General features: G+C 37.1%; 1 protein-coding gene across 5 annotated transcripts in view; it reads left to right on the top strand.

Annotated features, from left to right (window-relative positions):
• Positions 1 to 13,223, top strand: part of LOC101976097 (nonsense-mediated mRNA decay factor SMG5) — a 114,214-nt gene extending 100,991 nt beyond the window's left edge. For 4 of the 5 annotated variants that reach the window (XM_040293727.2, XM_040293729.2, XM_040293726.2 and 1 more), the window contains 2 exons: positions 2,536 to 2,635; positions 9,818 to 13,223. In XM_040293727.2, the coding sequence (XP_040149661.1) occupies positions 9,854 to 12,784 (2,931 nt within the window). In that variant the 5' untranslated portion in view covers positions 2,536 to 2,635; positions 9,818 to 9,853 and the 3' untranslated portion in view covers positions 12,785 to 13,223. Of the gene's footprint in view, positions 1 to 2,535; positions 2,636 to 8,390; positions 8,421 to 9,817 lie in introns of all 5 variants that reach the window. The other variant, XM_040293735.2, reaches the window with a different exon arrangement.
• Positions 13,224 to 27,628: the final 14,405 nt, after the last annotated feature.

The following is a 27,628-nucleotide window of genomic DNA, read 5'->3' as shown; positions in this document are numbered from 1 at the left end:
TAAGCCAACTTCCAACCCACAAGTCAATCTCAACTGTGTTGTGCAATGATTAATCAATTTTGACTGGGCCCCTTCCATGGCCAGAAGATCCTTACCTCATCAGAGAGCTCATTTGTTCTCCGAGGGTTATAATGAAGAGTTCTCTTTTTATTTTTTATTGAAGTCATACCTGTCCTTATTGGATTCCTTTTGGAATCAAGCAGAAAAAGATGTATTTCTCCTTTGCATAGCCCTTCTAATATTTGAAGACCTGTAGTTCATCTCCTATTAGTCTTTTCTCTCATCTTTAAGATAAATATCTTGAGCATGTAGGCTTATGTTTTGTTTTTGTTTCTTCTTTTCCTCTCTGTACCCATCTCTCTTTTTCTCTCTTCCTCTAAGATGATGAATCTTACCCCTAACTCATGCAGGATTTCCCTGTGATATACCAAGAAGTGCATATTATTTCCAACAGTGTTGTCCTAGAACATAGTGATTGAAAGATGGCATCTTCATTATGAGAGTTATATTTAAATTGGTCATTTGATGAGGTATTTTTTAAATAAAGCTCCTTGCTTTCAATAGGAATATAGTTTATAATAGATAAAATGATGATCATTTACAAGTGAGCCCTAATTTTTACTTGCAGCTTGAATTTCATTGCTGAAAATGAAAAAAAAAACCCAGAAAATTTTCAATAGGCTATAGTAAGAAAAATAGGAAGTGTTGTGTGTTTAGGAAATTTGCAAAGAATATCAGACTAAAAATAATATTTATATATACTCTCCTAACTCCACAAGAAACTGATCACTCCAAATTCATACCAGCTTTCTGGGGGTAATTTGTAGTGTGAAAGATTATTTGAGATGAGATATGATTCTTTAAAAAAAGTTTTGTTTTCTTTATTTCTTTTCCTTTTCTAGTTCCTACTCTATATAGATAAATATTTTGATAATTTTAAATATTTTGACTGGATTTAATCAATTTGTCTATTTCAAAAAACAAGTCAGTTAACATGGTGACATATATGATTCAAGGTATCTACAAGAGTCAATGAAACCATTCCTTAAAGATAAGAAAATAAAAATTTGTGCCATACTTACCAGTTTTTCTTTTTTATATGAATAATTACACATGAATTATATGCATGTGAATAATTGGAGTTTTAGGTTTTAAAATAATTAGATTTACATAAAAATGTATTTTATACATATATATATAAGCATACATATTTATACATACGTATTACATATATTTGTGGGTTTTTGTTTGTTCACTTTGTTTTATTTTTTCCCTCCAAAGAGGAAAAACCATCTTGGCTTTGTGGTAATTAATCCTTTTTTCCCTCCCTGGTTTTACTACCTGTGCATTCATAAATAATACATTGCTTTTTTTTTTTTGCCTATTTTGAGCGTTAGTATAAATACTATTGTTTTTCTTATGTTTTGCTAAGACTTGCTGTTTTTGTTCAACATTATGTTTGTGTGATACATCCACATGAATGTGTGCAGTGTGATTCATTTATTTTTAATGCTGTGTGGATATATTATAATTTATTCATTCAACTGTTGATATACAATTGGGTTATTTCCAGTTTTTGCTTTTTCAATTGTTTTGTTTTTATCCATTAAAGACATCGTTGCTAGGAATATTCATGTGTCAAATGGTACACAGGTGCAAGAGATTTCTACTGCATAAATCTAAAACTGGAGGTGCTGCATTGTAAAGTATGTGAGTGTTCAATAATATAGTATAGTGAGTTAGGCCAACACATTTTTAAAGCAACTATGTCAACAGTATATAAAAGTTCTTCTTACTCCATATCCTTATAATTACCTGGTTTTGTCAGACTTTAAGTATTTTTGTCATCTAGAGAATATGTCCTGTATTTCATCGTGATTTTAATTTGCAAATCTATGATTAGTAAGATTGTACATTTTAAAATTTTTATGGCCATTTGGTTATCCCTTTTATTGAAATGTCTGACTAGATTATCTTTTTCATTATGATTCATAGACTTAAAATAATATTCTTGATATTAGTAATTTATTATTAAGAATGGTACAATATCCTTTGTTAATAGAATTTTTATACTACATCCATTTTTAAATTGGAGTTCTTGGCTTTAATGCAATGGAATCTATAAATCTTTTTTCCTTTTGGTTATTGCATTCTGAATATTGAGTCCTATTTAAAATTTTCTTCTTTACTCTGAAGGCATGAAAATATCTTTTCTAATGTACTCTAAAATATTTATTGCTTTGCCTTCAATTGCTATATTTTTAAAGTTAGCAAAGACATACATATGTTATATATGGACAAATTAAAATAAAAATTTTTATTTCTTGTTTCTAAAAACAGGACATTTGGTATTTATGGAGAAGAATCCTCTGTTTAGTCTTTGTAAACCAATTTTATGATTATAACCTATCTCTGTGTTGTTTTTTGTAAACTTATTTCTCTGAGTAATTTTTTTAAAAAGTTCTTTGTATTATTTTAACTGCTTAGAAACTAAAACAAATATTTGATTCTTCTATCGTTTGTTATATTTCACAGGACCAAATAATTTCTGGAGCTCTAGGAAATGGTATTTCAAAATTGTACAGAATACCTTCTTCCCTGAAGATCCCAGAACATTAAGACATCACTCTATCAGGTATACACAAACACTTTCTAAACTTATAATTTCAGCCAGAATATCTGACAATGAGGTGTCATTGGAAGGGTACATATCATAATTTTAATATTTCTCTTCAGGTGATGATAAATAATCTTCCTTTAGTATAAAAGTGTAGGATTACCTTTTCGATTCATGAAATAATCCTTCATTAGAGTTTAGTATGATCCCTTATGTTTTAGTGTCAGGTCTAAGAGAACTTTGCTTAACTCATTGTCGCAAATATTGTCTCTTAGGTTTTCTTCATAGAATTTTTATAATTTCAGCTCTTAAATTCAGTCTGTAATTCATTTTGTATTTGTTGTTGTGAATGTGTAATTTCATTCTTTTGCATGTGGATATCTGGTTCTTTTAGCACAATTTATTAAAAACACTGTTTTTTCTCCATTGGATTATTTTGGCAAATCAATTAACTATAGGTTTACTTAATATTTTTCTTGACTTCATGTTTGGATTTTCATTGTTAATATATAGATTACATTTGATTTTGTATTCTGAATTGATTTTGTATTTTGAATGCTTGCCCAACTCCTTTATTATTTCTAATAATTTTGATAGATTATTGGGATCTAATATATATGAATGCTTTTTATTCATTTTATTCAATATGGATGGCTTTTATTTATGTTTTTCTTGCCCTAGTATCCTGGCTAGAACTTCCAGAAAAATTTCCAGTAGAAGTTGCAAAAGTAGACATTCTTGTCTTGTTCCTTCTCTTAGAAGGAAATCATTCAGTCCTTCACTGTTCATTATGATGTTACCTAATTTTTTTGAGATGTTACATATCAGATTGAGAAAATGTCCTTCATTTCTTGCTCTGCTAAGTGTTTTCATCATAAAAGTATGTTAAAAATTGCCAGCTCCCTTTCTTGCACTATTGAGAAGAGAATACATTTCCCTCCTTTATTATATCGAAATGGTGTGTTATGTTAGCTGATTTTCAGATGTTCAAGAAACTGCATTCTTAGAAAATTCTCTCTAGTTGTCATACATAATTCTTTAAAAAACTGCTAGATTCAGTTTGTTAGTATTTTGTTGAGGAGTTTAGCATCTCATATTATCCAGAGTTATTGCCGGTAGTTTTCTTGTGAAGTATTCCTCTGGTCTTAGTATCAGGATAATGCCAACCTCCTAGAATTAGTTGGGGAGTGTCGATACATCCATATTTTGGAAAACCTGTGGAAGATTCATATTGATTCTTCTTTAAATGTTTAATAGAATTAACCAGTGGAGTATCTGAGACTGTACTATTCTTTATGGAAAGTATTAAAATTATTAATTCAACATCTTTATCTACTATAGATCTAGTCAAACTCTTGATTATTTATTAAGTCAATTTTACTAGTTTATGTCTTTCTAGGAAATTTCCATTTCATCTAAATTATTTGTCAGCAGATTAACTCTAATGGGATGTATTCTTCATAATATTTTGAAGTTGAAGGAGGAACAGAGTTTTGGTAAAAAATACAAAATCCAGCCCAAAAGATTATATAAAACTCTTATAATTCCACCATGGCTGGGCAAGGGGTTACCTTTTTCTTTAGGAAGCACAATTTCCATGCAGATGACCAATAGGCAGGAAGAAACGCTTACATTTGGTCTGTCTCTGCTCAGGAGCTTGTTGTTTTATTTCTGAGGCTTATGTTTTAGAATTTCCTTATTCTCACAATTGTGTAAGCCTCTAAAGAATCAGTTTTTATGACTAGGTTTAGTTGGATAAAGACAGGAAACAGTTATAGTGTTGTCTTTATGGAGCAAGGCATCTTTTTTAGCTCATTTTAATTTATGTTATTTTTCTTTTCTTTCCTTTTTTTAAATTTTTTTTTTTTGGTCCCAGAGACTGAATCCAAGATTACTCAATCAGAGAGCCACATCCTCAGTTCTCACTAAATTGCTTAGGGCCTCACTCAGTTGCCAAGGCTGGCTTTGAACTTGTGATCCTCCTGCCTAAGTCTTCCAAGCATCCGGGATTATACGTGTGTACCACTGTGCCCAGGAATTTATTATATTTTTAATTGAAACATGAAGTGGAAATTCATCAGCATTTTTTGTGCATAGTACATATATAGCTCTTTGAGTTACAAACGTGAGTTTTACCCAGGATTGGTCTCCTTAAATGGCTTGGGAATATGGAGTCTCTTCCTCCTGGTCAATTTCATTGCCAGGGTATGAGAGCAGGTGGTACTTATTATGTATTTTAATTCCATCTTAGTTGTGTTTTGTTCACTTGGGGGAGGGCTCTAATACTATGAAGGCTGGCCTTGGAAATTAAGAATTAAGTCTGACATAACATTTAGAGGAGGAGTTGTCATGGTTATAGTTCATTCTATACTGTCTACTGACTCTGAGGTAAATATTGGTGTCCTGCAAACAGCTACTTTGTTCTTTCAATTTTCCCTTTAGAGAGTGCTCAGCAGACCAGCATCACTGGCATTCCATGGACTCAGAAATAAAAATCTCAGACCCCATCCCAAACTCCCTTAATACAAATTTTCATTTTAAGAAGTTCCGGTGATTTCTAAGCCCATTGAAATCCAGTTCTTTGTATAATGGGATCTTTATATATACTCTTACAGTCTCATCTCTAGACTTAAGCTATAAAGGGCTAACCTTGAATACACTTTTTTTTTTTTGTTACGGTTCAGAAATAGTAATCAATGCACTGAGAAGCAGCTGCAAAATATATTTGAGACTGAAAGTACTGTGGGTACTGCAACTAGCTAGTCCTTTCAAGGGTAAAAACACTTAGGGAAGATCTTGCACTGGGAGAATGGAGGACCCATTTGAATTTATGGGAAATTCTCATCCTTCAGAGTTTCATCCTCAGTGACAGGGGCCATTATAGGGAATTCCTATTTTCTCTCATTTTAGTCACAAGGCAAGAGTTAGCTCTAATTCTCAAGGAAATGCAAAATATGTATATTTCTTGCACAGCAAGATGATTTTAATTTTCTCGTTTCTGTGATTTACTTTTCTAATTTATCTCAGTTTCTGCTCTTTCTATCTCCTCCTACGTCTCTATTGTCTGAATCATATTCTAGTCCTGAATTACCAGGCTTCCTCGGCAGCCCCAGTCAGCCTTCTAGGGCACAGTGAATGCAGCTGATGCCAATTATGCAGAGTCAGTCCAGGTGCCTAGATAAGGTAATAGAGGCTTTGAGAGTGAGATTCAAAGTTGGGGAACCAGAGGCTGAGCAGCAACAAACTCTGGGGGCCACAGCTTATTGGTGTTTAAAGGTGGGGTATAAAGAATCTTCTTTGGATGCAACTCAATAAAGGGATTTAATTTTACTCCTTTTATAATCAAGATTCTGGGCTTTCAGAGGCTTTGTCAGGGAACATCAAGCTTCCGAGAGTTGCTTGTGATTGTTCTGTGGCTTCACGAGGGACAACTGTTCAGAGTTGCCTTGTATCAGCAAGGTGGCTGGGAAGTTTATCCTAATGCCTGCAAAAGAGGAAAGAGGCCCTGGATGTTAGATCCGCTAACAGATCCTAGAAGTTAGTGGAACTAATTATTAGTATTAGAGTGAAATGGGGCAGGGTGCCAGGTCATATTTATGTCTGTTCAGAGAGAATCAGCCATTCTCATGAATTGCTCAGTTTGGAAATATTTGTGAATAAATTATATTTTAACTTCATAGATTTATGCCTCAACGTGTAGAACACTAGATATTTCATATGCCACGTAGACTAGGAGATCATCGAGTGCAGAGACCCAAATTCATGGCTTTTTGTTTTTTGAGAAGTTAGTAGAGAAATAATAAATATTCATAAATACCTTTTGATTTTTCTTTTTAAACTAAGCAATTAAATTCAAGCTAAGCAATTTTCTACTTCCTCTCGACATGTTCAATGGAGGATGATTTCCCAAATTAAATGAGAAGTAAGATTATATTTAGAAAACTTTTCTTCATTTTGTCATTTATGAGTGAGTTATTTTATCTAAGGCTTCTTTGCGGTTCTCACAGACTTAATGTCTTGAAGACATCTTAGAACTGGTTTTCTTTATAGCATATTTGTGTCCATACATTTGCTGTAACCTGAGTGTATTTATATTCATGTTTCATCCCAGTTCAGGTTTATGAGATTACGAAATTGTTGTAATATCCAATCCCTGGATTAGAGATGGCGATGGGGATGGGGTGAGGGAGGGAGGCCCCATGCTTCTTATCGACCCAGTTTGAACCTGGGTGCATCCATGCCTTTGATCTTGGCAAACAGGTTTTACACAGCTGCCTAGAAAGGGCTGCAGAAGAACATAGTCACCTAGAGTCAATAGTGTAGTTAGAGGAGCAGGGAAGGGAGAAGAGGCTCAGAAATGATTCAGTCACTTCTTATTCCTCTCTGGCTTTCAGATGGAATCCATCTCTCCTCAAATATTGTAATAGATTTTGGGGTTTAAATTTTTTTGAGGGGTACCAGGGGGGTACTCAACCACACCCCCAGCCCTATTTTGTATTTTATTTAGAGACAGGGTCTCACTGAGTTGCTTAGTGCCTTGCCTTTGCCAAGGCTGGCTTTGAACTCATGATCCTCCTGTCGCAGCCTCCAGAGCTGATGGGATTACAAGCATGCACCACCCCGTCCAGCTCAATGTTTTTTCTCTATCTTGTAACGTCTAGCATCAGACTCTTAGGCTTGAAAGGAAACTAAATTGTCTTTTAGAAAAATTGTGTGCTTGTGTGTGGTTTTAATCTATCCTAGGTCTATCTTCTGCAGATATCTATTTGGTAGCTTTTCCTCTTCCTCAGAACTGACAAACTCCAGAAAAACCATTTATTTACCATTCAGAGAAGTCCTCTGTGTGTTTTTGGAGCTTTCAAAGGCTTTGCCACTATTGGTTCAATTTCTGTGTTCTGGTTGCTTTCCTTATTCTCGGGCCCCAATTCTTTCCTCTTACTCTTCCACATCTCTCTCTCTTCTCAAGTTTGCATATCTAGTCACAGATCACAGGTACTGTCGGCTGCCCTAACTCTATTAATACTATAGAGGTACTGCATGTATTCAAGAGTTTTGTTTATTTGACATTCAAGGTTATGTATTCTAGTTCCTGAATCAAAACTTTATAATATGTCTAGTTACAATTTTTCCTTTCATATCAGTGATAAAGACTTATAAATTATAATAGCCAAGAAGTTGTATTAGAAAGACTGCACTATAAAGGACCTTCCAGAAAAAAAGCAGCTGTTATCCCAGCAGTGTCTTTTAATTTTTTTTATTAGTTGCTCAAGACAATACAATGATCTTGACATATCATACATTTGATTCAAATATGGTATGAATTCTCATTTTTCCATGTGTACAGATTGCAGGATCACATTGGTTATACAGCCATGTGTATACATACAGCAATACTATTGTCAGTTGTATTCTGCTGACCTCCCTATCCCCCCTCCCCTCTCCTCCCCTCCCTCCTATCACCTCTCTCTACCCAAACTACTGTGACACTTTTCTCTCTCTCTTTTTTCCCTTCCCCCTCACACCATCGTATATGTATTTTAATTTTTTTATGTTATTGTTATTTTTTGAATATAAGATTTTTCAGTGGATATATTGTTTTTATTCTATTCTTTTTCAAGTAATTGTTATTTCTATAAGTTTATGTAATTATTACACTTATGGATTCAATGATTTTTTTTATTATATATACAGGCATAAGATCAATTAATTCATCATAAGATAGGTTAATTTCCATTTCCTTACGTTTTTTTTTGTTCTTCCTTTCTTTTATTAGAAATACGTTTGGAATGGACCTCTTATTCATGTAGGTTTGGCTTTTATTAAGTGTATTTCCTTAGAAATCATTCCTGTGAATAGGGTTGCTGGGTCAGAGAACATAAATGTCTTTTTAAATCAAAGAAAAAATGTTAAACTTTTAATGCTGCCAACTGTGCAAGTTTATGAAAGTTTTACAAAGGCTTTGAGCATTAGCTATTCTAATTTAAAGATATTTTAATACTTTGATGATTAAATTGTTACTTCAAGGTTGGTTTGACTTGTTTTTGTGTCTTTTTTTTGTTTTGTTTTGTTTGAGCTGGGTATTAAACTCAGGGTCTACTGCTTGCTAAGCATATGTTCTACCACTGAATTATCAATAATCCCATTAATTTGCTTTTCTTTTAATATATGCTTACTCGTTGTGTTTTCTTTTGTATGGATTCTACTTACATTATAAAGTGTGTACTTCTCTTCTCCATCCATCCTGAAAGTTAAAGCAAATTCCACTTAGGAGGAAGGGATTTTATAAATATAAATAAATTACCCAATACCAAATTTGGTACTGGGTATTGAATCCAGGGATGCTTAACCACTTAGTCACATCCCCAGGACCGACCCCCCTTTTTAAAAATTATTTTAGAGTCTTACTAAGTTGCTTAGGGCCTTGCTAAGTTGCTGAGGCTGGTCTTGAACTTGCAATGCTCCTGCCCCAGGCTCCCAAACTGCTGGGATTATAGGGCTCCATGCCCAGCTGGGATTTTATGTATTTTTTTGCACTAAAAAATTATTTTGATATATTAACTATATTCTAGATTGAATTTTCTAAGGAACTCATACCCTTGATTACATTTAAATTTTTTGAGAGTTTATTTTTGATTTTTGTATCAGTCAGTAGAAATGGCATAAAATTTTATTTCACTTTTAGATAAGTATCTTAAATAGCACAATGGAGGTCTTTTGGACCATGGAATTGAAAACTATATCTAAGGAACTGGACATATGGAATACCTTTTATCAAATTCCTGTTATTTACTGGGCATCCACTTGAACCATGCATTTTTAGAAACTTTGACACAATTGTGACCTGGCTCAGATCATGCCAGGAAAAAAACTTTGCCTTCTGGTCTGGGAGAAAGAATAATGGGTAATTATAATAAGTACACTATCATAAGAGAAACAAAATGAAGAGACATTTCCAAGGTGTTGTCTCCAGAATACCAAAGGAGGCCAAATGAAGTGTGAAGGGAGGCATTTATTCTAACTTGGGGAATTAAAATTGGCTTCCTAGAAGAAATTATGCTTAAATAGAGATCTGAAGGATGATCAGGGTTTTCCTGCTGCATCTAAAAGTTAGGCATATGTATATGCACTCTGTTGTCCTCTTTGTTATTATTTTTGGTCTTTGTGGGTGAGCACTAATAGGGAGTTTTTGTCTTTTCTCAGAGGCATACATCAGCATCATTGGAAGAGTCCAGCCCCATGGAGAGAAGCCAGGCAGAAGCCCCAAAGGCCAAACTCCTCTACCAGGAGGTGTGCTTGGCAGCTCAGCAACTTGACCTTTTCCTTCAAAAGGGAAATGCCCACAAAGAGGTATTCAAACCGCACATCCTGGCCCTCAGAGATATAGTTCAGCAAGCTTGCATTAAACTCATGTTCTTATACCCAGTGGCTTATGGCAGAAAGGCAGAAGAGCTGTTATGGAGGAAAATGTACTCTGATGTTGTCATGCTGCTAATGAAGGACAACAGAAAACACACGCACACTTTTAAACACTGGGAAGGCCCCTTGCAAGCTCACCTGAAAGGTGGCCTTAAATTCTATGAACATCTCTTCCTGTTCCTCCAGGGTCACTATGAACTGAGGTTACAGAGCTGTATAGATTGGCCTCACAGTGCCATCCACTTGATTGGCTATAGGAAGGTAGGGCCCACGTCAGAGGAAGAGGTCACCTGGGCTCGAATGGCCTGCCATCGCTGCCTGCTCTATTTGGGAGACTTGTTCCGATATCAGAATGAGTTCCTAGACCTGGCCACTAAGGACTTGGCAGAGAGATGTTATTACAGAGCCCTGTCAGTGGCCCCGCGTATGGGAATGCCCTTCAACCAGCTGGGAGCTCTCATGGGGAGCAAGTACTATAATGTTGAAGCCACATACTTCTATCAGTGCTGTCTCCACTCAGAAGTACCTTTTAAAGGGGCAGCTTGGAACCTCAAACAGCTCTATGACCATGCAGGGAAGAGGTACAGCAGTCTGAAGAGGTACCAGGGAAAGAGACTATCTCGAAGCCAGAGGCAGTGTTGGGATAACAAGAGGCTGCTGGTTAGCTTCCTCTATCTTCAGAGCCTCCTGCAGCCTCAGAAGAAATTCAGAGTGGCCAGGTTGATAGCCCTGTGCCAGTTGGTTCTGGAAGACTTTCGTCTCTGTCTGTCTTATCGGCTGAGTCCACCTAACCCGTGCCAGGTTTCCACACAGGGGAAGCCCCCCAAAGGCTATCTGTTTCTCCCGGACCTCCTCATCTTCCAAATGGTGGTACTTTGCCTCATGAATGTGCATGGCCTGAGGAAAACAGGCTCAAAGCAGCATAAGCCAGCTGTCATCTTCACCCTGACTCTCTTCTCTCATCTCATTCAACATGTCAATGCACGGATCCAAGCTGAACTCCAGAAAGGGAAGCTCACTCCAGACCTGGCTGCCCCCAGGGCTGGAAACCAGGAAAAAGAGCCTGGGAAGGGTCAACAAGACTTTCCAACCCTGGGGCCCCACCACAGAAGATCCCAGAAAAGCCATCGGTGGTCATGTGCTTGTAGTGAGGGTTACAGCTCTGAGGCTGGTTTTCATTCCTGCTGTGACTCTGATGAGACAGAAGATGAGGAAAGCACCTCCTTGAGTTCACAGGTCCACTCTGAAACAGACAGTGAAACTTCTCATTCGGATATAGCTGATGAAGGAGGGAATGGATCCCTGTACTCAGAAGCAGTGCAGGAAAGGGAGACCATATCCAGATACAAGACTGCCAGTCCCAGGCATGAAACTCCCAGTAGTCTCCTCTGCCTCCTGAAAACAACTATGCCTGCTAAGCTGCCAGCTCCATTGAGCCAAAAGCTGCCAGGAGGACATGGCTTGCACCTGGCCCCTGCCTTTAGTCGCAGTGCCCTGAAGCTTCAGTCTGAGCTAAGCCCTGCCTCTGGAAGTAGCTCTGGCTTTGAGGAGGATATGAGCAGCTTTCCTGAGACTGAGAGGCACACTGGTTCAGATGTGGGGCAGAGTGCCTCCCTTGACCAGTCTTACACAAGTCTCCAGACCATTCAAAAGAAATTTAAGGTTCTCTCTGCAGAGGGACTGCTTCCCACCATCAAGGTGATCCTGGGCTGGCTCTGCACCAACCATGCCCTCCTTGCCTCCCATTGGCGGAGTTCTCTTAGCCTGTGGGACCACCTGTGTGTGCTGCTGAACCTGCTGCCCTCGGTGGGTGACCTTCAGCAACCAGACCTGGGCCTGTCCCACCATCTCCATGATTTGCTGCAGAGCTGTACAGGCCCACACACCTCCAGATTCCTGCATCTCCCTGAGGACATCGCCCTGTCTCAGCTCTGTCCAATGCAGGCTTCCCTGGAGACAGTGGGATTCGAGAAGGACCCACCTCCACTCAGTAACCAGGATGAAGCTGCCCTGCGCATCTGTTTCCTGAGAAGTTTTGGCCACTTTGCAACCAGACTCCCAGAACAGTTCCTGAGGTTCGACTCTAAGTTGGGTGTGTTTGTGAGCAGTACACCTGGAGGACCAGAAAATCCATCTCGGCAGCTTCCTGAGAGAACTTCCAGGATCAGGTTTTCCAAAGACATAGTCCAGCTCTGGCTTCAGCGTGAAGTGGTGCTTCTGGAGAAGACCCTCAGGGGCCCCCAGACTCGGTCAGCTTTGACCTCTTACCTATTTCCTGATCCTAGGGCTCTGTGTGAGCATCTTCCAGTTATCCAGCAGCTTGCCACAAGTGGTCAGTTTTTCCTCATCATACCAAAAATTGTGGTTGACACACTGTATGTCCTGAGAAAGGAAGATCGAAAGGTCTTGGCAGCCATCACCTTCCTAGAAGGTGAACTGAAGAGAGGGAACCAGAACATTCTGTGCCAGTCCTTTGTGTCTGAGAGGTTGTTGAGGCCCAGGATGATCAGGCCAGATTCTGATGCCTGGGACCTCTTTAATATTCTCGACTTCTGCAAAAGTCTGCTGGATTCATCCAGGCCAGGGACACCTGATCCCAGCAGCATGGTGACTATCATCACTGGCATCTGTTTGGACAACCCGAGGAATTTCTCGTACCCCCTGCAGCTGGTGCTGGGGACAGCAACCGAAGCGGGTGTGGAAATCAAGAACATCCTGCACTTCTACAGAGAGTGGAAGGCTATCAGCTGACATGGCCATCTCTCTTTCCTTCCTCCTCCTTCAGCATTTATGGATCATAATTCCATGTGTTTCTCTCCTGTAAGCACCTAATGTTAAGGTAGATATTGTGTGAGTGGATATCTGTGTCTACCCCTAGTTAGAGGTTTAGTTTACTAGCTTCCAGAGGCCTTCTTATTTCTGTTTTTTTTTTTTTTGTCATCTTGGCTTGATACTATGTTCTCTTTCTGAAAATATCAAGATTGCCTCAGCGCTTAGTGTTCTTAGGGTAAGGCAGCAGCTTCAGGTCTTGCTCCCAAGAGCACACTTAGCTCTGTGAATGTTCTAATTTGCTTAGCTTTGTATTGTGACTTGGAACTTTTAATGTTGTTTTTATGATGGAACTGTGCCTTTGATTGTAGGTAGGCCTCTGTCATCTCTGAAAACTCAATAAATATAAAACTAAAATTCATGACTGTGGTGAAGGATTTTATTGCAATTTCTGGTCATGGCTTCCTTATTCTATGCTTGGTTTAGATTTTTCACTTTTGGGTAGAACTGGGTCAGTTGTCCATATTGCTATAGTAATGATTTTTGCTTTTATGTTCCTCTGAACATAATAGGAAGACCTTCAAGGACTGGCAGATTCAGTTCTACTTTTGTTAACTTGGGAATAGATATTTCATGGCATTACATTGGCATTTATTCCTGTATCTGCTCAAAATTTTCAACTTTGGTTACCATGAAATTTGTCTCTCTCTCTCTTTTTTTTTTCCTTCCTGGCTCTCAGATATCTTTTGATACATCTCTTCAACTTCCTACTTGGTACATATTACAAGGAAAAACTTCCTACGATTAGTGAAATGTGGATGTATATCCTGTCAATAATACATGAAATTAAAATCCCCAACTTGGGCTGGAGATGTGGCTCAAGCGGTAATGTGCTTGCCTGGCATGTGAGGGGCGCTGGGTTCTATCCTCAGCACCACATAAAATAAAAGATGTTGTGTCCTCCGAAAACTGAAAAATAAATATTAAAAAAATTCTCTCTCTCTATTTCAAACAAACAAACAAACAAACAAACAACCCACAACTTGATTCTCACAGAAATGTGTTGAAAGGATTAAAATCAACATCGTCCCCTCTGATAATCTCCAGTGTTCTTCACTGATAATCATCACATTTTAAGGCCAAACTTAATACACTGTCAGGATGCCAGGTTTTTGAGGCCCCTGCAGCATTGCTGGCTTCTCACTTACAGCCTCAATCCAGCTGCTGTCCTCACGTGCCGAGAAATCCCATGCTTAGCTCATTGTGCACTCCTGGGTTCTCATGGTTTTTCTCAGTTGTCCTAAACTGAGCCTCTGTGTTTCAGTTAAACTTCCTGTCACTTCCCTGTCTCAATTTTTCTCTCCTCCTTCCAGCATTTTATTATATATTTTAGAAAATTATGACAAACTAAAAATTTAAAAGTCCAAATGTGGTTTCTCTCCTGACATTACAGCTTTTGTTGTTTTATTTATACCCTGTCATGTTTCTGCTGCATACATGTTTTTTTTTTCTATTTGTAATTATATTCAATAAATATCTTCTGAGCCTACTTTTATTTAAGTTACAAAAACTTCTAATATTGTTGCATGATCTTCCTTGCCTCCTTTAATTGCTGCTTCCTATCATTGTTTACTTAAGTATTCATTTTCTTTTAAATATTTTAGTATTAGATTATTAATAATTATGTAATAAAATTTTTTGTATTTGAATTAATTCCTTGAAATAGATGATCAGCATTGATTTATTGAGTGGGAGATTATTAGTGTTTTATATAGAAAAAAATAATAATTTATCACAATGGAAGAGTCCCCCTTTCAAAAAACTTGGTTGACAGGTTCTGTATTGCATTTGGAAACTTCATCAAATAATAAGAACAGGGTGAAGACGTGACAAACTAGGACAAGGCTTTCTGTCAATATTGTAGATATTGTAGTTGTGTCTCATAGTGGGTTTGGGTTCCTTCAAGCACATTCTGTCCCTTGCTGCTAGAACTGGTCATTTCAAAAGCCCCTGGTGGCTGCAACACTGAAGCAGAACATGCCCTCAGAGATCAGCAATGTGTGGCAGCAACTAAACCATCCAGAGTTTGGCTAATTTAAAAAAAATAATTTTTACATGCAGGGAACATGGCCCCTGTTGTTTCCTGTAATATTCCTTGCTTTCTCTTAGGTATTTTAAAATTATAGGTACTTAGCTGGCCATCAGCAGACACCCTCATTCTGAGCTCTGAAAAACAGTGAAGAGCATTGACTGATGTTTATGTTCTAGGTGTCTATTGTATGGCTTGCTTATTACTGGTTGCCATAAAAAGAATCTGGCTAACCTCATGGAAAAGCCATGAGGCAAAGAGAAAGTGAGTATATTATTAAATGACTGGACCTCATTTTGCTTACTTAGAAGATGAGCACATTGAAGTCAATCCCTGCCGGTGGAATGAGCCAGGCAAAATCCTTTAATGAATATCTTAGGTTACTTATTGTTTCTTCTTATTCTAAAAGTATTTTTCATCTAATAATACTGCCTTTTGGCCTAGGCCTCCTGTGGAATTGTGGACATGTTTATCTCAATCTATGTCTCCTCTTAGCTTTCTCTCCTCTTCATTATTGAGGAATGATATACTTGACAGAAAGAATTTTTAAACAGTATAATGCCTATATTTTAGTAGAGGGATGGAGACTCTGCTGAGGAAAATAATTCTAAGAAGCTTGTGCCCTGTCATGGGACTTTCTGAAAGAAGTAGCACTATAAATTCAATACGCGAGAGTTTGTCACCAGTTGAAGCTACTGCTTAGATGGCGTTAGTGGGAAGGGAAACTTCTATGAGCCAACTGGCTTCTAACTTTCTTTTCACCCTAGAAACTATGGAAGAAGGCAAAACCAGTGCAAAGCCTGCAACTAATAAGTGATTTACCTGATACTTTATTACAGATATATCTGACTGACAATCTATCCCAAGTAGATTTGGCTTGATTATAAACACCCAGAAATGTAAGAAATGTAGTAAGTAGGCAGGAAAAGGGAGTCTCAGTGAAGGTCAGCAAGAATCTAGAGGATGGTGGGCCACCTGGATAACCTCCCTCTTACCCCAGCATAGTGTCATGGTGATTTACAAATTTTCACCTTTATCCAGATGTTGCAGGGGAGAGAAAGTGGGGTAGGGGAGCAACACCCCAGATTACAAGTTTCAGCTTTGTATTGAGAGGATATTAACCCAAGAAGAAACTGCTTCCAATGGGAAGACACTGAGTTATCTTTACTAAAATCGTCCACATTGGCTGAAATAGTTTGAAGGTAAGTTATGACCAAACAATAACTACAGCTGGATATCTCTTTCATACATATGAGGTACAGGGTATAAAATTTAGTCTCCCTATAAATGTGTGCTATATGTGCTTTTTAGGCAGCCACAAGCTATATTTATTGAGGTTGAATAATATAGTTTGACTATAATAATTTTCCTGTAAACTTAAGACTCATATTTCACCTGCCTTTTTATATCTCTGCTGGATTTTTCCATATATTTGAAATTCAACACATCTAGAAGTGAAGTCACTATTTTTAAACTAGACATTTTCCTTGTGGTCTTTAAGTTGAGAAGTGGCATTTAGGTAAGTTTAAAACAGTGGTTCCATTTCTATCTAATACCTCTCCTTCAATGAAAACAAATGATAAATAAACACACATGCCAAAAGAAAAGAAAATAAATCATATGCATGTATATATTCTTTTCAGGAAATAGGCTTATGGTTGACAAATCTGAATCTGCAGGAAGGGGGCAGGATGAAAGCCTTAGGTAGGAGATGATGCTGCAGACCCAGGCAGAATCTCTTTCATCGGGGACACCAATTTTGCTCATAAGTTCTTTATGATTTTTCACTGATTGAATGAGGCCTACCTCATTACTGAGATAGTCTTTACTTAAAGTTGGCTCACTGTAAATATTATATCTACAAAATACCTTCACAGCAACACTAGATCAATGTTCAATTCAATAATCGGGTACTTAACCTAATCAAATTGATCCATAAAACCAAGCACTACACATCTACAACTTCTCAACATTTTTTGAGTGATCAGTAAACATTCATAACAACGTATGGAGTTTATAATCAGTTCCAGATACTGTGTATGCTGCTGTGGATCCACAAAAGGTAAGGCATTTTCTGTCCTCAAAGAGATCAGAGTTCCTAAATAGAAATTGATACATTATCAAATACATTATAGTCACTGAAGTATGAACAAGATGTCATGGTTGGAGGGGTGATAGTGAGAACGCCATAGAGGGTTTTCAAAAAAATATGCTTACCTTAAGTGTTTCTGGGTCTAGTGTTTCAACCCATCATCCCTACTGTAGTCTACGTCCTTGTCAACAGAAATTGACAAATTCCTGTCTCTGCCTAACTGATCCTGCCACCTGTGTCTGCAGTCCTGTTCCACCTCCCCCTGGCCACTTGTGTTATTGTGCTCTTATGTGCCTCATCACATCTGTCTCTTCATTAAAATGTGCTCATTGCAGGTGAAGTCCAAATGCCTTAGTATGCTGTGAAATATTCAGGATTAGATGTGCTCAGTATATTATTTCTAACCTCATTCAGCAGCGTGTCCTCTCCTTCATACACTCTGTTATCCAGCACACCAAGCAATGTTTTTAATCTACTCATATCCAAATATTTTTGCACATCGTTCCTTTCATCTGGAATGCCTCCTTTTCCATGTCATCTAGCATGATTTTATTTATTTTTCTAGACTCATTCCAAATATCTAAATGTCTCCTCTAGGGTAATTTTTTAAAAATATATTTTTTTAAGTTGTAGATGGACATAACTTTAATTAATTAATTAATTTTTAGTAGTGCTGAGGATTGAACCCATTACCTCATGCATGCTAGGCAAGCACTCTACCCCTGAGCCCCAGCCCCAGCCCCTCCTCTCAGGTAATTTTTGAGAGTGGCTCATTCTTCTCCCTTCTGTCCTTTAATTGCATATGTTACTGTATTGAAATTATTTGTCTTTCTTTCTTACTAAACCACAGGATCCATAGTGGAAAGAACTCTATTCCTATATTTGGCACCATTCTCCCCCTTATGCCTGCCCCAAACTCAACACGATACATTTTTATATTTTTCGATCAAAAATTGCACTTTTTCCTCAATTGGGGTCTTAATGTTACTATAAGTTCTTTTAAAGAACATCAAAAATAAAGCCTAATAATGGTTAGAGGCATTCCTGACAATTAGGTATTATTTCTTGCTTTTGAGGTCAAGGCTGCACTCAAACTTGGAAGATCTAAATTTGAGTCCTTTGTCATTTTCTCTGTAATCTTTTTTTGGTGGGGAGGTACCAGGGGTTCAACTCAAGGTGCTTTACCACTGAGCCACATTTCCAGTATTTTATATTTTGAGATGGGTCCTGGCTAAGTTGCTGAGACTGGTCTCAAACTTGCAATCCTCCTCTTTCAGCATCCCGAGTCACTGGGATTACAGGCGTGCAACACCACACCTGACATTTTCTCTATACTTTTTTTTTTAATAGGGGCTCTTATTTTATTTTAAAAATATCTGTGACTTTATTAAGTTATAATTTGTTAGGGTCTGTAAACAAGTCAGGATGGCGCCTGGCATTTTGCCAGGGGGAGTGGTTGGTGAGGTGAAGCCAGCGAGCCATTAAGTGTGGAGATTCTTTATTGGTTGACTACTGTATCTAGTTTATGTTAATTAAAATAAGCTGTGTGGAATGTATATATACCACTCTTGTCCTATAATAAATGGCTCCCACTCCTGCTGTATCAATGTACACAAGTTGCTCGTCACCCCCCCAGTTAGTTTGCTGCAGCCTGACTGCGGCAATAATTGACAAATAAAACTGTATTAACTATGTAAAACTATGTGATTTGATATGTGGGTATGTGTATACATTGTGAAATGGTTAAGCCAAGGTAATTACAATGCAATCTTGATGAAGCTAGTTCATCCCTCTGAATTTGTTACCCTCAAATGCCATCTATTCCATAATATTAAGGGAGTAAAGTTGAATAATGTGAAAATTTTGTAAGAGAACTCCCTATGCAAAGCTACATCCTGCACAGTGATCTTGTAGACCCCGAATACATAGAAGATGACTCATTCCTTTATCAGATCACTTTTATTGCATTTTGCTGATTTTTCCCTCTTCTGTACTTTGGCCTATGATAAAAATAAATTACAGTTTTTCTTTGCTAAGAGACTTAAGGAAACTGGTATATTCCTTTCTTATTTGGTTTTGTTGAGTCAAGATAAAAGTATGTAAAATCTGATGATTTCCTGTTAGGTTTCTTACTACAAGGTCATGTATCATCCTTTCTACTTATCACTGTGTATCTGAGAGTAAGGTTTAATTTTTCACATTAGAGACAAATGCTGAGTTTTATTTCTGAAGTGCACATTAAATATGTTTCTTAAACCACTTAATGAGCTTTTATCTATTACATGATACAAAAGACATAAAAATATATTTAATCATAAAACTTTTATACAGAACTGATGTATTAAAACATTCCAATGTGAGAACAACATCGTACCTTATCAAGAAATGCCATAAAATGTATTGACTTTATTTTATGGATTAGATATATTAAATAGAAAACTTCATAAAAATGGACATTTGTGACTCTTAAAGTTTCTTCACATAGGAAAAAGCAATAATGCTAACCTATTACAATTTTAAAGTTATTGCAACTGTGATTCTCAAAATAAATCATATCTATAGAAATAAATCAATCCTATTAGAACACTCAAAGTTCTGGTCCCTTGCTATAAGCTTTATAGGAAATATATTGTTGTTGTTGATCTACTAAACTCACCTTATGCTTTTATCATTCTCAAAGGAAATCTGAGAGATCATCATATACAGATGTGTAATCCTGAAGTTATTATGAACTCAAAATGAATCTTTATATGCCAGATAGAATTCCTTATCCTTTTCAATTAGGAAGAATTAGTTCTAATGTTCTATAGCATGATAAGCTAACTATATTGATAAGAATTTATTATGAGTTTTGAAATAACCAGAACTGTTTTATGGTTCCCAATTCATGGCTTGAGGAGATGGGAATGGTAATGACTTGGTCATTACATGGTTTAACATGTGTAAAATTGTCATACCATAATCCATAATTATATACAAATACTATGCCAATTAAAAGTAAAAATTAAAAAATGTAATGTGAAAAATATTTCAAATGTAATTGTTTACAAGCTGCCATTGAATCTTAACTCTTCATAAATCAGGAGAACACTAAATAGTTCATTCTGAGGATGTCTGCCTTGATTTACTGCACACATATTAGTACTTCTTAGCTCCCTAGGAAATGCCAACACACTTATTCTAAACTTGAAGATTTTCTTCAAGAAAGGCTGTGCCCAATGCAAGTGCTTTTTTTTTTTTTTTTAATAATAAAGTACAGAGCAGTGTGTGTGGGCTTTAGAGTGGCCATTCCTGCTTTTGTCACTTCTAAAGCCAAGATAATGGGTGAGTCTTTTATTCTTCTAGGTTAATTTCCTTACAGAGTTGTCATGCAGACCAAATGAGCCAATAAATATAAAGCACTTCCCAGGGTACCAGGCACATAGTTGCAAAAATATAGCTGTATGTTATGGCTCTTGAATTATTATTATAACTAGAAGGCCTGACTGATTTGTTCTGTGGCAAAACCTAATAGAAGCTGGGTGTGGATGTGCACATCTGTATTCCCAGTGACTTGGGAGGCTGAAGCAGGAGGATCCTGAGGTCAAGGGTTAGCCTCAGCAATTTAGTGAGACCCAGTCTAAATAAAAAGGGCTGGGGTATGGCTTAGTGGTATTCCTGGGTTCTATTCCTGGTACCTTAAGGGGGGAAAAAAAAGCACAAATGGATGTGATTTTGAGCACAATATTTCTGGATGAACATCAAATTCTATGTTCTCATTTTATGAGGAAACTTTTGCCTTTGATTTAGGACAAGCTCTTTTCTTTGAAAATAAGGCATCTGAGACCTGGAGAGATTAAGTGATTTGTCAATGGTCACAGCAGGGGGTGAGCAAAATAGAGGGTTCCATTTGGCTCATTCTTGGATGGAAGCAGGACTCACAACTTATATTTCCTTTATCTCATTAGTCACACACATTTATATTATAAGTACAGGATATGAGGTTGAAAATTTGAATTGTTTCTGATATGACATTAAAAGTATTAAGAACTCATAAGGGTGAATATAATATCTTGCAGAACAGAATATTACTGGTAATTTATTGTCATTTTAAATTTTTCTAATAAAAAGAAGGTATAACAGACTGGAGGCATTTATTTATAACTAGCTGACTTCAATTCATTGTTATGGTGTCCAATTTAAGCATTCCCCCCTCTGCCCTCTGAGAACTCAGTGTCAGGCATTGAAATCAGAGCAGATGTGCAATCACTTCTTTCTCTCTAGCTTGGCTCAAACCATGGTAGAATCAATAGTCTACACTGACACAGTTTCTGGATCACCACCTTAATGCCATTCAGAATGAGGCAGTGGCTCAGAAATCCTGCTCCACGTGGATTTGTTGGCTGGAAATACTGGAAGGAGCAGAAAGGCTGAGTAGGCATGTGGTGAATAGAATTTGTTTTCTTGGTGTGGGACTGTTCATGCCATCTCTTTCAGGAACTCTCACGAATGGTATGCACCTTGTGTATATTGTTTATTCTATGGATCTAACCCTGTTTTCATTTTCTTCTCTGGATGTAGAAAGCCTTCCCAACAGAAGTACCTATTCAGCATGTGTGCATACTTTAATTCTGAGTCTCTGAAGCAAGATGAAGCAAGCATCAGATATTTAAATGGGTTTCCCCAAGTTTTAACATGATGATGGTTCATAGCATCTGTCCATTTTTTTTTTTTTTTGTGGAGCAATGTTTTTGTTCTATCCAAGCAGATTCTGCAGAGTCTCTGTTACAGTTTTCAGTTTGATTTCTCAGCAGTCATTTGGCTTACCTATTTCTATTTATTATGCTTCAAAGAGGAAGAATGTCAGTCCGGGCACAGAATTCCATAATAAAACTGTAAGCAGTATTCTGGAGGAGTCATCCAAAAGTAAAAATGGTGAGTTTCAACCAGTATACCAATTCAAGAAAGTCTATTTTAAGTAGGTATAGAATAAAGATATGTTTTAACTGAAATAAAATCATGTCACTTGCACATTAGAAGGTGGTTCAAAATAATCTAGAAATCAATAAAAGGATTACTCACTTGAATTATGGGAATAGCAAATGTTAGACATTTAGAGAGAAAGATACCATTTAAGAACTCTTATAATTTTTTTTTTCCCAGCAGGAACTAGTTTCTTTCCTTTCTGATGAAATGCCTCTAAACTTTCCCTGGGCTTCTCCTGTGCACAAACCCTGGGTCTGAAATGAGATCTTAGTTTTAAGTTGTCATAAGTGAACATCATTTAGCATTTTCCTTCGTCTATAAGAGCTCTCAAGTAATTGCTTTCTAATAGCAGGCAAGCAGGAGGACACACAAGATGAGACATGATGGAGCTAATGAAAATTTAAATAGTTCTCCATTTTCTGTTGGCTTGGAGATGGTCCATCAGAACAGTGACACTTTCCACAGATAAAATAATATGCCCCCTAAAATGATTGGAACAAAGATGTGAAGAAAGTACTTTACGTATTTTGGTTCTTCAAAATGGCCTTCTCAAATTCATGAGAATAGTTCCTGGAACACTTTTTGGTTTTCTTCTGTTAAATGGTAGCTTTGGGACTTGACAATTTCAATGGTGAAAAGTCAACAGGCCGAGATCCCCTCTATTTAAATATAACTGGTTTTGTGATTTAATGCCAACATATTTGGTAAAACTTTCACTAAAGGTATCTGCTTTTAGGTTCAGATCTGGACCTATGTATTTCTGAAACTGTCCCAATCTTTCCCCGGGCTTCTCCTGCAGTAGGAACCCTGGGTCTGAAATGAGATCTTAGTTTTAAGTTGTCACAAGTGAACATCATTAAGCATTTTCCTTCCTCTTTTAAGAAATTTTTTTTTTCTTGAAAATTAGGAAAGTCTCCTAAGTTACATGGTACTTAGATTGTGTTACAGAAAAAAAGGATACTTTCTTAGTTTGGGTTTATCCAAAACAGTGACATAACTACATGTATTTAATTTAAGAGGTGATCCCAGGACACACAAGAGAAGGTGTGGGGAAGCTGAGAGAGGAGGGAGAAAAGTCAATAAAGCAAGCATGACCGAATGGGTTACAGTGTAGATGACTGGGGATCAGTTCCTCTGGAATCTTTTGAGAAAGGACATGGAATCTAGTTCAGTATTATCACACCTGTGGAAGAGGAAACTGGATTATTTGTCCATTCTCATCTCTCACTGATTTATTGTTGTTATCTGGCATTTTGGGAACCTTATAGGTACCTTATAGGCATTGGAGAAAGCCCTTAGACAGATAAAACAGGAAAAATTAGCAGTTGAGATGAAAAGCTAACATGTCCCAGTCACTGTCTCCATGTAGCTGCAGGTAATCTCAGAGTGGATTGAGAAGTTATATGACACAACCTCAGTGTCTCTGTAGGCTCTTTTGCACCATTCAGATTCACTTATATTTTTACTTCAAGTTCACTCTCGTATTGATTCTTCAAGATGGTGCCAGTCACCACCTCTAAGAAAGACACAACAGAAAGCTTTATGTCAGAAGACATATTCAGGGCTGTTGCAGCTGGTCCTGAGGCATAAGAGACACTGATTGTCTTCTCCTTCTACTGGTTCTAGACTCCCTTCACTCTTGGCTAGTACTTTTATAAATCTAGTGCAACAGAAGTAGGTGGTATGAGGGACTGCTCTGTTTCTCTCTCTCAGGCCAAATCTGGATTATCTAATTTTTTATTGTACAATGGATTGCTGCTCTGTTTGTCTGATCTCCTGACTCGTGGTTTTGACAAAGCCCACTTTCTCATGGGCAGTTCCATTTGCATGTTACTTAATGTTAGACAGTCTACTAGGGCTCAGTGTATATCAGGCAGTCGTTTTCAAATGGCAAGTAGTTAGTGCTACAGAATACATGACATTTGCCTTATGGTCATAGGAAGACTAATACTGAGACTTCCTCAAGAGTTCCTCAGAAACTCCTTACATTATTCATATCTACCTCAGATATGTTGGGTACTATCAGATCTGCTGGGTCAAATGGCCTGGAAGAAACTGAAGCTTTCACTTGGAGGTCGTCTCTTGCTGTAGGGTACATTCAAAACTGGTAGTCTTTTAAATCACCCCCCTAAGTGGTTTGAAATAGTGTTCCCAAGTATATAGAGTATGTTGCTTCCCAAATTGAAAGCTGTGCCTAATTGTAGGAGGCCCTAAGTTGGTCTTTAATTTAGGAAGTATATCTTAGCATGCCTAAGACCTTTCATTCTCTGAAAACTTCACTAAATCAGTAGGCTTCTGAATTTTATAGAGTTTCTCTCTAACCCTTTGCCATGCACATGTTTTATAATGATGTACAGAGTACTTGCCACTTCCTGCTTACCAAGTCCAATTAGCATGGCAAGCGTGATTCTCTGTGGAATGTTAAAATAACCCAGGTCCTTTTGGATGATGTCATTCACAAGGGAAAGGAAAAGAGCTAACACAGCTCTTGTGTAAGATGGTAAATGTCTGTCCTATATGAATGCAAACAGTTCTAAATTCTGATGGGGATTAAAAAGAAGGAATTCTTTAGATCAAAAACTGCATACCAAAGTCAGAGTTTTGTAGATATTTTCTTCCCAGGATATCAAATTTGGCCCAGGAGCCACGAGTAGGGCCATAACTAATTAAGTTTATAATGGACAACCATCATCTGCCAGTATTACTGATTTTTTTCTGTGACCACATCAGTGAAATAAACTTTAAGTCATTGAGAATGACACTAATTTCTGTAATTCTACAGTGCAAAAAAATTAGATTTTTATAATCTACTATTTTAGGGAGCAGTTTCAGGGCATCCATTTGGTTTTTCCTATTATAATGGCTCCTTAATCTAAAGATTAAGGAGTGTTCTGCCAGGTTCAGAATACTCCTAGGTACAGACTACAAGAAGGTTTTGGACATTGGAGCCAGTGTGGGGTAGACCTTTGCCTCCATGTGTCCCTACTCTGACAGGAATTTATCATGGCCCTTAGGGTCTCCTGGTAACAGTGTAAGCTCATTTACTATATCAAAGAACTCTCAAAATATGTGGATATTTCCATTTTCTAGTATACAGTTATTGTATGTTCATAATAAGGTACTGCCTACCTATCTTCTCTTAAGGAACACTATGGTTTTCCAGCTATTGCCACAAATCCATCATCAAGACCAAAGGTTGCCATTTCAGCCTTGCTGCTTCTTATTTCTCCCCAATGGTTAAATACTGCCACTTGAGTCCTGTTATCCCCATTGACGTTAGGGAGCTGCTTGTGTGAAATATCTCCTACCATCATGCAGGCCTATAGAAGGCCATGGAGTTTCTTAGTGATGTTGGTATCTCCCTCACTAGCACATTTCTTATTGCTTTAGAGAAAGGTGTCTCATGTCTGCCCTTTTGCCAGAAACTGGTGGATTTCTGATTTTATTTTGACATGCTCCCTTTTTTAATCTCTCATCTTTTGCTCATTACTCCATTAAGGGAGTTCTGTGTCTTAACCTTGATTACTGGAGGCCAACATCATGACCAGTTTCTAAGGGTACCATAATATCCAGAGAGAGAGAACCACTGTGTCAATAAACTCTGATCCTTCACCCCATTCAACATCCTAATAATTCAAACCCATTTACCAAAATTTCTTGCTATGAAATATTAGTTAGATGTTATCGCTCTTTTGGAGAATTAGCTGTTTCTTCTTTCCTGTTCAGACTATGTTAAAATTTGATCCTAGTTATAGGTCTAGATGATGCATTCTAACCTGAAATGAAAATTGGTTTTTGGAATGTTTTGCAATGTTTTGTGGCCCTACCACAAAATATAAACATATACACATTATATCTGTACTGTTAAGATTTTGTTGGGGAGGTTGTTGATTAAAGGAAAATGTCTAAGAAAATTTCTAAGGTAAACTATAACAACAAGAAGAAGAAGATGGAAAAACACTGCTGTAGACACTAGAGCAGGGTTTCTTAACCTCAGCACTATTGACATGTTGGACCAGTAAACCTCTGTTGTTAAGGATATTCTATGCACTTTGCTGTTTAGCAATCTCTGGCTTCTACCTACTTAATGCTATTAGTCTTCTCTTCCTTGCTCTGCTGGAACAACCAAAAATGTCTCCAGACATTGCAGTGGTCATCAAACTCTAGCATGCATTAGAATGTTTTGAAAGCCTTGATAAAGCAGAGTCTTGGTCCTACCTCTAAGTGGGACTTGAACATTAGCTTTTCCAAACCATATATATATATATATATATATATATATATATATATATATATATATATATAGTGATTGTATTATCAATCCTGTAGGAGTACTTCATAGGTTAAGTGAAACAAGACTGAGAACAGCAAGTATAAAAGCCATGAAGTTGAAGAATTCTTGGTTTGGTCAGGGATTAGTTTCAGGGAGTCCAGTAAGTAGACAGGTTAAGGGAACATATTTAAATAAGAGTTGGAAGGTTATGGTGATGAATTGGATGAAAAAGATATTTCCAAGGATTTTAATCTTAACCAAAATATGCAGTTACCATTTATTAAATCAGAGAATAATGAAGAAGGGAAGAGGCTTTGGGGAAAAAATATCAGGAGTTTAGTTTTGAACATAATAACTTTGTGGTGTCTCAGAGTTGATTTGGTGATTGTATATTTGAATGTGGAATTCAGGAGAGGGTCTGGGCTGGAAATAAATATACACAGTTATATTCCCTAGAAATGTTTACAGTTCTGACATTAGAAGAAATTGGCTAAGAATGAGTGCAGATGAAATGTGAGCTCTGAACCCTGTTATACCACAACTTTTACTGTAGTTGAAAACTAAAATTGTTATTAATAAAATTGATTATTAAGAATTACTTAGCAAAATTTTACAAGTAAGATGTTTAAAAATAGCCCAGTAGAATATCCCTTCATAGGATAATGTGGGAAAAACTCTAAAACGTTATTATTCTCTGTCTTTGTAACTGACAGGACTGCAGGATAGGTTTATTGGAAAATCAAATTTGCATATAACCATGGGCTTCTCCTGAATTCCTTCCTAAAGCCAATTATAGGAATTAGAGATAGTCTAAAACTGTTATTATTATATTTGAAGAGGAGTATTGAAGTTTGTTTTATGCTGTACAAAGAACTTGTTTAATGTATATTTCATGAGCCATAGTTGAGAGGGAACATTTCGTATTGGAATATATGAAAGCTTCTAATCAAACATTTATGTCAGCAAGAGTTTTCTTTTGTGGAAGAAAGTTAGCATGATAAAAAAGTAAAAAGGCATAATAATGCCCTGAAGACACTAATCCATCTGGGGCAAGATAGAGGGCAGGGAGCCGTCCCAGAAATAAACAGATTTGACAACTACCTTGAAGTCATAAGCTTGAGTCAAAGGTTGGGTTTTGACCTTGACTTCCTCAAGAAGCCTCTTACCCTTCTATTCTCTTAGTGGACTGAGTCTATTCTGTTATACCTGCTTAGTAACATAGCAGTTGCAAGTGGCTGCCTTTAAGTTTCCTGGATCCCTTTTATGTTTGAATGGAAGCAAACAATGAAGTTTCATTGAGATGAATACAGAGCATCTAGTGTGAACAATTTCTGAAGGAGAGATAAAATGCATTAAAATGTGTTCATTTCAATAGGTATTAATATACTTGTTATCAGCCTCTCTGTC

Source organism: Ictidomys tridecemlineatus, chromosome 7 (genome assembly GCF_052094955.1).
Source record: "Ictidomys tridecemlineatus isolate mIctTri1 chromosome 7, mIctTri1.hap1, whole genome shotgun sequence".
Classification (NCBI taxonomy): domain Eukaryota; kingdom Metazoa; phylum Chordata; class Mammalia; order Rodentia; family Sciuridae; genus Ictidomys; species Ictidomys tridecemlineatus.
Note: the sequence above shows the minus strand (reverse complement) of the source record. Positions and strands in the feature narration are given on the sequence as shown.